Source organism: Ascaphus truei, chromosome 19 (assembly GCF_040206685.1).
Source record: "Ascaphus truei isolate aAscTru1 chromosome 19, aAscTru1.hap1, whole genome shotgun sequence".
Taxonomy (NCBI): domain Eukaryota; kingdom Metazoa; phylum Chordata; class Amphibia; order Anura; family Ascaphidae; genus Ascaphus; species Ascaphus truei.
In genome coordinates, this window is record NC_134501.1 from 14038041 (window position 1) to 14050948 (window position 12908).

General features: G+C 40.7%; 1 protein-coding gene across 6 annotated transcripts in view; it reads right to left on the reverse strand.

Moving 5' to 3' along the window:
* Positions 1–342: 342 nt before the first annotated feature.
* Positions 343–12908, reverse strand: part of LOC142469922 (DNA topoisomerase I, mitochondrial-like) — a 118676-nt gene continuing 106110 nt past the window's right edge. For 5 of the 6 annotated variants that reach the window (XM_075576701.1, XM_075576700.1, XM_075576699.1 and 2 more), the window contains exons 13-19: positions 10494–10679; positions 7192–7260; positions 5296–5410; positions 3919–4046; positions 2638–2732; positions 1515–1664; positions 343–702 (exon numbers count right to left, since the gene is read on the reverse strand). In XM_075576701.1, coding sequence (XP_075432816.1) covers positions 600–702; positions 1515–1664; positions 2638–2732; positions 3919–4046; positions 5296–5410; positions 7192–7260; positions 10494–10679 — 846 coding nt within the window. In that variant the 3' untranslated portion in view covers positions 343–599. The remainder of the gene's footprint in view (positions 703–1514; positions 1665–2637; positions 2733–3918; positions 4047–5295; positions 5411–7191; positions 7261–10493; positions 10680–12908) is intronic. The other variant, XM_075576704.1, reaches the window with a different exon arrangement.

The following is a 12908-nucleotide window of genomic DNA, read 5'->3' on the forward strand; positions in this document are numbered from 1 at the left end:
TGAGAAATGGTGTTTGAATTGAAGAAGAGGTACTAGCTAAATTGGACTTAGGAAAAACCGTATTATTTTTATACCTTTTCTATTGAGCAGTTGGAATTCGTCAATGGCCAATTAGATCTGACAATTAACTTCAAATGTTAAATGTTCTATAAGCTACATCTGACCTTACAACCAAAATATTTTCAGATGAGAATATGGTCTAAACGGATATATACACTTTTCTTTTTTTGTTGTGCATGTATTTCCTAAAAATATAACCCCTTAAGCTTACCCATGAAATGGTCACTCCTAAAGAACCTCAGGCAACCCATGTAAACATTCAAATATGTTTATTTAGGGTTCGTAACAAATATATAACACACAAGTGTTCTTGACATTGTTAAAGAACAGTACATTCGTTTTATTAATACATCTGTAAGGCTGCTTTATTAACATTCAGATATTTCAGTTAAAAACAAGAAATTAATTTGTCGTATAAAAACAAATTTGATTAAAAAAAAAAAAACACTACTGTCCACTACCAGTGAACAGCAATATAAAATAACCAATGTGTCGGCGCTTATAAAATAAAACAATAAATTGGGTCCAAACGTCCAAGATCAAAATGTAAAACCAGTCTCTGTCATGTCAATTGCCCAAGCAAACTTGTCCCTTTGTGTCTTGTTATAGATTTTCTCCAGTTGAACATCCCACCTCTTGCACCTTGAAAAAGATCAAAGTTAAAAACAAATCAGACTTAGACAATGGGCATTCCTCCTCTCTGGGTTGAAGTTCCAAACGGTTTGGAAATCTCGGATGTTTTCCACACTGGGTAAGATCATCGTCCTTCCCATCTCATGTTCTTTAAACATTTTCAGAGGTGGTGATAAACTCCACACTAAGCTTCCCCGAGCTAGTCTTTGTATATTATATTAGGTACATTTTTGGCGTACTCACATACCCTACTACTAACATACTCGTAGTATAGCACAGACGGAAGGGGTTGTAGAAGGGGCATGTGAGGGGGGGGGAAGGGGTATAGAAGGGGCATGTGAGGAGGGGAGAGGGTAGAAGGGGCATGTGAGGAGGGGGAGGGTAGAAGGGGCATGTGAGGGGGAGGGTAGAAGGGGCATGTGAGGGGAGTGGAAGGGGCATGTGAGGGGAGTGGAAGGGGTAAATGAGGGGGGGGTAGAAGGGGCATGTGAGGGGGGCACAGGCTGTTTGCGTATTTTTCTCCTGAAAGTTTTTAAAGTGACAAAACAAACGCTCTGCAAAATAATGCCCCAAATATCCCTCCCTCCCCCTCTAAACTAGTCACGGGTAGGGCGCAAGGGCAAACTTAAGGGTATACAAGAGTGCACAAAAATTGCTAAAAATGGGACACATTCAAAACAGTATTGCAAAAATGTTACAATTGTTACATTTCTCCTTCAGAGATGTACATTGTATGATCAATTTCAATTGGCATTTGAACACACACAATGTTCAGCAAACCCCGTACATGGCAAGACTGTGTGTAACACTGTATCACTTACCAGGCCACAGAGATTCTGGGGTCTAGATAGTTTAGTTTGGAGGTGCCCAAGGCAATCTGTTTATTCTCTTCTCTGTCTGTTGCCTGCACCTCCAATTTCATGAGCTGTTCTTCAGCCCTCTGCACTGCCCTCTTCTTGCTTTCCATCACCCTGCAGGAAGACATTACAGTCATGCTAGGCAATGCTAATATTTAGCTGGGTTTTTTTAAAACAAAATTTGCCCTTTAATATGTGCATCAATGCAATTCACACAATGATAAATAATTAGATAAGTTGCCGATCGATCATTCTCCTGTGATAGATCGGCGTAGATTCGGCTCAGGGGTTCACTAAATGGCTGTCAGTGCAGCAGAAGAAGACCAAAAGATGCAAAGATCTGTGGGATAGATCATGAGACCAGGCAGTCACTAGATACAATTGGTGCACTGCTAGAGAGGGCAGGGCTCAATAAGGGGTGTGCCAGAGAATGTTTCAGAAGAAGAAGGGGATTTAGCTTGTAAATGGTTGCTACAGAAACAAAAAATGCTTGTTACATTATAATACATTAAAAATGCCATTCAGAATTGTTTTAAAAAAAAATGCTACAAGTATTTTCTCATAGTACAGAACTGATTTATTTAAAAAAACACATGTAGTATATTACTTGGTCTGCAGCTTTAAACCTCTATAATGGAGTCTAGTCCCAAAGTGCAGCCCACAGGCAAAATAATAGCTTGAGCGCCCTAACTGCCTTCACGCAGCAATCCCCCAACTTGTAGAATACATTTTTGCAAAAACCCAAACCACGGGGTTTCCTAGAGCTAACCTATGTTCTGCATAGCTCCGGGAACTCAAAAGATGGGTGAGGGGGTCGTCCAATAGAAAGCAGCAATGCCATGCTTCCCATGGCCCATGGTAGTGAGTCATGGATGGCAGCAATATTGATTTCCCAGAAAGGAACAGAAACCCTGGCACATAACAAGGAAAAATCCTGGGAACTGGTGGTTCAGTTCTGCAGGACGCTTCAGGTCAATAAGCAAGGTGGGGGTGGGGGGAGGATTAGAGTAGGTAGTACTTTCGCTTTAAAATTATGCTGCAAACCTCTACCCAAAATGTTAGCACTCTAATCCGTCACACAACTCACTTTTTCAGCTTCTCGCCATCTTTCTCTTTGGCCTCTTTCTTGACTTCTTTTAGCTCTTTCTTTGCCAGAGAAATCTGTTCTTTCCTGGTACCAATCTGAAAGGAGAAGGAGAGTTGACACTTACATGTCGCTCACAAGCCATTAGGAAGACGTTTAGTGATCTAGCAGCACAGAAAACATGGCAAACTTTTACAGTCAGGAAATGTATATTATACGAATACAGGATTACAAGCTTTGTGTAGACAATTAAATTCAATTAAAAAAAAGAGAAGAATAGTGAAGCCTAATAAATGCCTAATACATGTATCCCAAGGAGCGTCCCCAAATAAAGGGAGCATGTTTATACATTATAATATAATTATAACTTATAATGTATAAGTAACATATATAATTCTATGCTATCACATATAAAACAAATGTTTTTAACACACAAATGTCCTTAATTTTTTCATACTGATGGCACATCAGAATATTTCACAATCCTATATTGTATATCATTCTATTGTATTCTTATTATAATACAGTATCTAAAGCCCTCTCCCACCTAAAACCGCTCTCCCTCACTGCCCCACACCTCTGGAACGCCCTTCCCCTCAATATCCGACAAGCACCCTCCGTCTCCGCCCATCTCAAAACATGCCTCTTTACATGACTGTAGTTCACTTGGGTAGTCCTATACATCTCATATATAATTGCATATGCACCAACAGAACACCCTCCTTCTGTCTCTGTCTGTTCTCTCTACTTACCTCTCAGACTGTTAGCTCTTCGGGGCAGGGATCCCTTTTCCTAATGTTACTTTTAGTCCTGAAGTGCTTATTCCTATTATGTCACGTGTATTATTGCTATAAAGCGCTATGTACATACATAGCGCTATAGATATACAGATATACATCCATTCTCCGGCGTTTGCAGTGTTGAGCGAAGATTAGACCTAAATCTGAGAAGTATTTTCATTTTGTTTGCGAATTAAGTAAAAATATCCATTTGGTCCAGGTTCTACATTGCTGAAGTACTCACTTTGTTTGTAAACTCCAATATAGGCCAAGTGGGAAAGCACATGTAAAGCAGAGGCTAGCCCTTTATAGTACTCTTTATGCATGGATTGCTGTAACTTGTTTAACGCATGTTGTAAAGATTGCAGTAAAAATAAAGAACCGTTCAGGCACGCACCCCTAGTCCCTAGGGGTGTATTGTACGTAGAGCTGCTCCATTGGCCACATCACCAGTTACTCCCTAATCAGGTGGACAGATAAACACTTGTAAGATTACAGTTCGTACCTTGGCCTGAAGGTTTGCCATGGATTGCTCAAAGGTTTTCGGTGGTGCCCGCTGATGGTTGCACAGAACGGCGACCGCTCTGTTGGCTCGGTTATAAGACAGGATCTTCGCTGGGACAATTTCATCAGCTTGGGGGGGGAAAGTATATGGCGTGGTTAGTGCAGAAATAGGGAAACCTGACAAGTGTTGCTTCTCTGTACATTTGAGCGAGCTCAGCGGCGTGTCCAGCCTGCACAGCTTGTCCAGCCGGCACAGCTTGTCCAGCCTGCACAGCTTGTCCAGTGTACGTACTGGAATGTCAAAGTATCTCATTTAACAGCTATGCTGCATGGGGTTTGCAGGGTAGAGCAGAGAAATGCATGGCATGCCTGTCTTGTAACAAAGGTGGTAAAACATAGGTTCAGCATAGAAAGTCATACTGTATGCAGATGTGAAGTGCGGTGCCAATTGGTACCAAAGTGAACCAAACATGATGTCATCTACCATTCTATTTATATGGTACGCTGAAACTTGGGATGGTTTTAGTTCTTTTAGCCACTCGTGTGTGTGTGTCCTGTTTGCTGGTATAAATGAGGCATTATGAAGTAGGAACAAGCAATATCACAGTGATTAGAAAATGTTGCTCAATTTAAGGAAAAGGTGAATCACTGTAAAGTTTTACTACATATGTTTAATGGTAAATTGTTTACAGAGTGTGAATTGTATGAGACGAATGGAACTGCCCATTTAAAAAAAGGCTTGTTTTATGGATTTAACCATTCCAATATAGCGGTCGCGACTGGGATTTCAAACCGAAAAGAGGACCAGGAAGCCCGGGTGTATATCCCAGACAGGGTAAGCCCCCCCGAAGTGGGCGCCCTGCACCTATTTTAGCCCAGATTTCACCCCCAGCAAATGTGTATATTTCCTGTGCCTTTGTATTTCACGGTGTGTATGCAGGTTTACCCGAATAAACCTCATTTTATTCCACAACTGTGTTTTGCCTAGTGAATGATCCCAGTATAAATTTGTTATAGGTCCTGGTCTCCCGTGACATGCCCTAAATTGTGATGTGTGTTTCTTTTAAGAAGATGAACACATGGAACATGTGTGTTTTGTTTTTGGATTTGCTGGAACTCTGATTTTAAGTTTATGGGGAGAAAAAAAAAAACTCTCAAAATAAAAAACAGGAAAATGTTTTCAAACTTTCTAAAAGTTTCAGGGTTTTTTTCTATTCACCAACTCAAAAGTTTGCTTCAAAAAAACAAAAATCAAAAACAAACCAGAGGACAAGCGTCTCTCTAGTTTTGGTTAGAATTTTGCTGAGAAGTTCAAGTCAAAAGACAGCAGCAATGTGTACAGAACATGCTGTAAAGGAAGGGATTTAGATTCTCTCACGGTCTGTAAGCTCCTTGAGCTGCTGCTGCAGCGTGATTGAGGCATTGTACGTCCTGAAAACCTTCGCTGTCAGCCCTTCCATCAGCGACTGAAGGTGCTTGTTCAGCATCGGCGTCTGTAATGAAAGCCAAAAAAAAACTGCCCGAGTAACAATCCGTCTGAAAACTTGGGACGAAACCGCTTCTTCCCATCGGATCAGGGGTAAAGCCCTGGAATTCCACAGAATTCAAAATGACAGATTTCATCATTGAAAGAAATACATAACATTTGCAAATCATTCATCTAGTTCCAGCCCTGTACAGGCATACCCCGGTTTAAGGACACTCACTTTAAGTACACTCGCGAGTAAGGACATAGCGCCCAATAGGCAAACGGCAGCTCATGCATGCGCCTGTCCTCACGTCCTGAACAGCAATACCGGCTCCCTACCTGTACCGAAGCTGTGCGCAAGCGGGAGACTATAGAGCCTGTTACAAATGCGTTATTTACATCAGTTATGCACGTATGTGACGATTGCAGTACAGTACATGCATAGATAAGTGGGGAAAAGGTAGTGCTTCACTTTAAGTACATTTTCGCTTTACAGACATGCTCTGGTCCCATTGCGTACGTTAATGCGGGGTATGCCTGTATAATCTTTACAATGGCGTTACCTGGCATACCGTGACCATACTATGGATTAACCTACAAACTGGGAGGTAAGCCTGTTGTCTCCAATCTGATTTTTCATCGCAGACTTCAAAATAAATGTTGGATACTTCGAAGTAAAAATAATTAGAATGATGAATAGAAAGATTTTTTTTTTTTTCTTGAACACAAATTCTCTGCTGAAGCAAGTGTGTTAGTTAGTTGGGATTTGACGCTGGATCCCAAAGAAACAATTTATTCGTGATATATTGGCAAAGGCCCATACTGTAACTCAAAAAAACAAAAAAGAGAACTGAAACGTGTGGCAGTTCCTTATAATTTATCAATCCTATCTCATTTTATCTTACTTGCATATTTACACTTCGTATTACAAGGTTCCCAAACCGTGAACACTGGATCACTAGTGGTCCTCTTAATCTCTTAGAATAATTTCAACAATCCCGCTCTCCTGCAGTCTAATCTTTTCCATCACAGCGAGAGGATCACAGTTTGTGACATCTTGCTTTCCAGACTCTCATTTATTAATGTTCAAATCTATAAGATTTGAGTTTTAATAATGTATAGATCTAGATTTGCACCACTAAAAAGGAGTATTTACACCTGGGCTGCTAAATATGCGTTTCTCTGGACTTTTCTACAGGAACAATTATCCTGGTGACATTGGGGGGGGGGGAAACAAGCACCAACAGGGAAGCAACGCAGTGATTAAAGCGGGATGTAAGGAAAAGGAGAGCAGGTCTGTTAACAAATCTCTCGTTGGGGTTTCCTTAAAGAGAATTTCCATCTTTCTGTCCTAATTATACATGCTCACTAAGCATAGAGCTACATTAATTAGAAGAACAAAGGCACTGTAATTTGCTTGTGTTTGGGTACAGGCCACAAGTGCTTCTGTCTTTTGAAGGGAATTGTTTTGTTCTCTCAACTGATCTTCTGCTATGTTGTTGCTTGTTTTATGGCATAATAGGAAAATGATGAAGCAGTTGCTATTTTGTCATCGGTCTTTATAAGAAGTATTATTGTGGGTATTCACAGGAGTCTGCTTCTAATGACACTGTTCTACAGCTCACCCTAAATCTACCCTCTAGCTTTGCCATGATAGGAGTGTGCAGCAACAGGTGTTGAGGGCTCCTCTCTCCATGGGACCCTTCCACCAGCTGCTGACAAATTGTGTAGCCAAGAGCTGCCAGGTTCAATATATCTGCGTTAATCAAGACCACAGAGATGGGGCAGTGAAGGGACCATACTCACATTCAGTCTGTCAAATAGATCATCTCCCTCCTGCTTGTTCTCCATAAACAGCTGGAGATTTTTAAATACCTTCATAAAACAAGAAAGCATATAAATCAAATCAAGAGACCTGCTCCATATGTCCCACTAGAGTGGTAGGATACCTGATGGTTTCTTGTTAGAGCCGAGAATTTAGTTATTTATTTATAAAATGTTTTACCAGGAAGTAATACATTGAGAGTTACCTCTCATTTTCAAGTATGTCCAGGGCATAGAGTTAAGACAAATAATACATGGTTACAAATACATAGTTACATAAGTGAGCAGGTTATACATTATATACAAGACATTGCATGCACAGTTAGAGATAATATATATTATAGGCTTATATAACAGTTACAGACCAGATTAAAATGTGAGACAGCTTTAGTTTTGAAAGAACTTAGACTGGTGGTGGCTGTGAGAGTCTCCGGTAGAATGTTCCAGTTTTGGGGTGCACGATAAGAGAAGGAGAAGTGTCCGGATACTTTGCTGAACCTTGGGACCATGAACAGTCTTTTGGAGTCAGATCTCAGGTGATAAGTGCTGCGTGTGATAGGGGTGAGGAGCTTGTTCAGATACAGTAGGTGGGTAGCTTGCCCAGAAAGTAATTGAAGGCAAGACAGGAAAGATTAACATGCGCCAAGACTCAAGTGATGACCAATCTAGTTCTTTGAGCATTTCGCAGTGATGTGTGTTGTAGTTGCACTGGAGAATGATGCTTTATGCATCATGTAGGGTAATTACTGAAATAACTAGAGCATGCAATGAAAATGACAAGTGCCCTTTTAACTCTACTGTCCACTGACCAGAGTTGAATAGCACAGGGTGTTGTGGGAAGGAGAGAAGGCAAAGCTACGTTTAGCAACAAATATCTGTCACACATCTCCAACAACCTTTTTGCTGCCCAGTCATGTTCCACATTGATGGAAAGCTCTTTGTGGGCACCTTCCAGGAAAACTCAGATTTTTCCATTTCCCAACTATTGACCTCATAATTTCACCAAAACGGTGTTGGTCTTCACTCTGCCATTACCAGGCTGTGTTTATTCCATTGCGCCCACTTGAAAGTCTTAATTACTCCAATGCTTACAATTTAAAAAAAAACAACAATTGCTAAATCACTATTCAATTCTAAAAAACTAAAGGTGGTTTTCTAAAATGAATTTCCATTGAGGCCCACTTGTGTTACAACGCATGTCCACGGGGAAGCATACGCTTGCCCAGTCGCAGTTTGGGTATAAAAGTGGGGCCGATTTTTACCTTCTAGAAATTCCCAACATTCCTGCTGACTCTCTTCAATCCTTTCTACATTGTTTGGCTACTTTCAATCCAAGGCTATGATCAAGCCCCACCCTATAGATAAATATGGTTTATTGTATATAACAGCCAAGACTTACTTAATGCAGAGTTTTACTACATACTGTACTCCCAATAGTTCTGGCTACTTATTCTCTTCTGCCCCTTAAACTCTCTCCAAACAACAATACAGAAATACTGAAAGCAAACTGTTAATTATTACAGATATGCAAAAGCTTTCACCAGAGTTTGTGAACCATGCAAAATTGGCTCTTTTTTCACAAGTCGCAAATCAGTTAAAGTTCAGTCACAGCAAAGTCAGAATTTGCCAAGCATTTCAATGAAGGACGCCAACTCCCAACCAGACCCTAAAAGATGGGTTCTGCTAGCGAAAATAAAATACTTGGTGTAACAGGGGAGTTATCCATGTTCAGGTAATGTGCCTCTAATCCAGCAGTGTGGTGGTTAACTGCTGGTAGTCAATTAACAAACACCACCTGCCTGATTAGATTTCTTAGAAAAGCCTGTCTTTTGAGACAGGAAGTGAGACTCCTTAGCTCACACCTAAGCTGAACTTGGAGACAGAGCAGAGATTGTCCTTGACTCTCACAACTTGTCTTGAGCCCTGCCAGAAGAAACAGCAGATCAGCTTTCAAGACAGGGGAAACTTCTAAACCTGAATGCTGACAAAACCTGAGGAAAGGTAGGAACGCAGGAACAGAGAAGATTTTCCCTCCAAACCACAAGGAGCAGATAAGACTTTCATTTATGAGACTTTATATATCTGCTTATTTCATGCTATATGTTTGGGGCTGGGAGACATGCTTATCTAAAGGGAGTGTGGACTGCATACAGTAGTATTTCACTAGAAATACTCCCAAGTGAATAGAAGCTTTGTTTACCCCTTGTTTGGATGGTGTCCTGATGTTAAGGAAACAGGCGCAATAAAAGCCTTATTTAATTTCACTATAACCAGACTCCCTTGCATACCTCTGTGAGCGTCCGCCTACACTTGGTAAATCACAAGCGAATTGTGAGTGAACTGCGATTCATTTGTGAAACAGCGAATTGATGGTGGAAATGTTCGATTTCTGAAAAACTAAATCTTTGAAAAAAAAAAAAGTTCTGCCGATTGGTTCGCCAGGAATCTATTTTGGTAAAAAAAACAAAAACAAGTGTGTGTACATGTAAATGCATTTTGGAAAGTTTTGCATATTTCTATTAATTATTGGGTTAGGAATCCGGAAAACTTCTTAAAGTGATCAATATATTGGTATTTTAGATATATCTCCAAGGAGTAGGGTTGATTATACTATGCAATTATGATCCCTTTAAGGGTGATAGAACTACAATATAATTTAAAATTCCTCTTGCAAGGTAGATGGTATTAAAGGCCCATCTTGCAGTAAGAAAAGTGAAAATATATCCGGAGCCACTTCGATGCACCAGCAATCAGAGAAAGCAAACCCAGGTAGAAAAACTGGCTTTATTCGACTAGACGAAGCGCCCATGACAGCTTTAAACGTGTAGAGGGAGGCCATGGTATAACCTGTTTCTGTGTGCTGTGTGTTTTTCGACCTGGTTTCGCTTTTGCCGGTTGCCGGTGCATCGCAGTGGCTCCGGATATCTTTTCTACTGTTAACCCCCAGATCCAGGACGCCCGCCAGGAGAGAAGGTTACCGGGGAGTCTTGACAACGGTTGCATCGCCCGCCCACCATTAGGTGGACCGAGGAACGGATACAAGCACAGAGGATCTTCTTGCCCAGATCAGAAGATTGGCTACAGAGTTAAGGATTACACAACATACCTCTGAGCCACGATCAAGGAACTTGAGTAATTTCCCCCCGCACCTCCCCTCTCCATACAGCCTCACTGATTAACACTTGACTGTGTGTTAGCAAAGCACCGGAGCGCAATACAGCATTAAGACAACCATCTGGCAGTAAACAAGGTTCTCAACTGAATAAACCACGGCCTCTCTTTACCTGCTTCTCCACAGGCACTTTGTTGTAGTATCGGATGGAGTCTTTACCGAGGAAATCAAACTCAACCACATGTTTCTCTCCGTCAAGCTCTGGATAAAGTTTAATGTGCTCCACTCGTAAGGAGCAGCAACCCACAGTGTCTGCTGATTCGCCCTCTTCCTTTTCATTACCAGCTCTCAGAGCCAGCTAAAAAAAAAAAAAAAGCCGAGCATTAACTTAAATAAACAAAAAGGACCCCAGAAATGCAGGGAGGCAGCTAAACAACTCATTGGTGCAAAAACTGGGGGGGACTTTTTATAGTCGAGATGAGATATTCTGGGTAGAACCGGTCCATATACCCTTTAATTTAGATACCCCAAGTCTCCCATAAACAAGCAGTGTCTAAACACCCAAGTGAGCACAGCTACACCATTACCTAAAGATGGAGGCAAACAATGAGTGTCAGTGGGAGACTACAAGAATTTCCTTTCAGTACTATGTCTATAATTAAACGTTTTTTTTTCTTCTAAATTAACATTTAGTATAAGAGTGATAGCTTCTCCAAGCAATTGTTTTGGCTTGTTAAAAATAGTTAATGAAAAGTAGCTGTAATAAAAATGGTGGGGAATAGTATGTATTTTAATCAATCTGGTGCTTCAGGGGTTAATGTAGCTAGTGTTTGATTGTAAAAATACAATATATTGGGTTTATGATAGGTCAAGACTCTTCCTGGGTCTGTGCAGACCTACAAAGAGGACTTAATTGGGGGGGGGGGGGGAGTCTATCACTAAAAGTGACATATGGGTCTTTTGGAAGGCAATAAACGATAGCCAGACCCCATGGCTGTCAGCCTCAAAGGAAACAAACATTCCCGAGACATCTCTTGTGCATCACAGAGAGGGAGCGACACAGGTCACCGCTTAGTTGGAGGAATTTATTAAAAATGAGAATATCATGTGACGTCATCTACTGTGCATAATAAGAGTTACCTATCTGTGATCGTTGCAAGATGACGCATGCAACAAGACCACGCACTATATGGGTAAGAGGTGCCAAGGGCAGATATCCATTTGTCACTCAAATTTAGGAGCAAGACGGTCAAAATTAATCTTGTTACATCGTCAAAAATCGCCTGAATCTATTGATATGTCTAAGTATTAGAGAAAGGAAGTTATAAGTGTGTTTATATATTGAGTCAAAACTTTTTAAATGTGAAGAGATTTTTTTTTTCTTTTCCCCCTCTGTCGTAAAACGTCAACCTGATTTACGAGATATAGATATATTTATCCGCTGCCACCACCAAAGGTAATATTAAAAGATGTATGTACAGAGCCTGTTTATTAAGAAAACGAAGCACTTAACACACACATCTGTTGTAGCAAAATGTGCCCAAATTTTTTTATTTACTCTCTACATAGAGTGCAATAGTTCAATCAGAGCCCAAAAGTATTACTTATTAAATGTTAGCTATAATATACAAAAATACAGTGCATATTTTACAGGGGAAAAAATATACATTTATTAACAGAGCAAGGGGTTAATATTAACTCACGTGAAGTACCTTGCGCAGGAGAAAGGTGAGTTGGCTAGAATAGCTGTGTGCATTAACCCTGGTTGCATATCTAAGTCACTTGCTCACTTGTGTGCTGTTCATGACAGATGGTATATGGGGACAGATTGAGGGGAGATAATATTAATTTGAGGCTCCATGCGTGAAGACAAGTGAATCAGCTGGATAGCCATCTGTATTAACCCTTGTCCCATATACAAGCTCACGTGCTCACAGGTGTGCCGTACGTGCCAATCAGTAAGATCAAGTAATTACAAGGGGCTTCTTGATGCATGTTTGACAAAAAAAAATTGAAAAGTAGACTGTTTACTTGGGGTTAAATGCGTTCATTTTTTGTTTTGGGGTATTTTGTTAATTTTAATGATCTTGGCACTTATAGGACAAGAGGACATCTTCCACAGCAGATGCCTATAAAAGTGGACCTTCTAGGAAGGCCATGCGAGGTGGCACTTTCTTATCACATGGAAGGTAAATTCCACTATTAATGTTTATCCAAAAGCATGGTCACTTTATAAAAACAAGACTTTAACATACTCGGAGTTGGAAATGTAAATGCATATATGACTTCCTTATGAGATCTGGTGTAGCGGATATGCGGAGGCAGTGTTCTTATCAGATTATCCCATGTCTGAATTTAGTACATGCGGCACCGGTTAAAGCCACGTAAGGATGGAGAGTTCTTGACCATTAACGTCCCAGTCTTTAGTAGTGAGTAGTATGTTAACCGATGGACGCATCCCTGAATCAATTCCCAGAAGTACAGGGAAACAGCCTCAGGCAAGGCGAATCCTGCTTGTGCAGCAAACACAACACAGACCAACAATGTCTTCAAAGTGCAGGTCTCCTCAAAGACAGAGATACAAAGT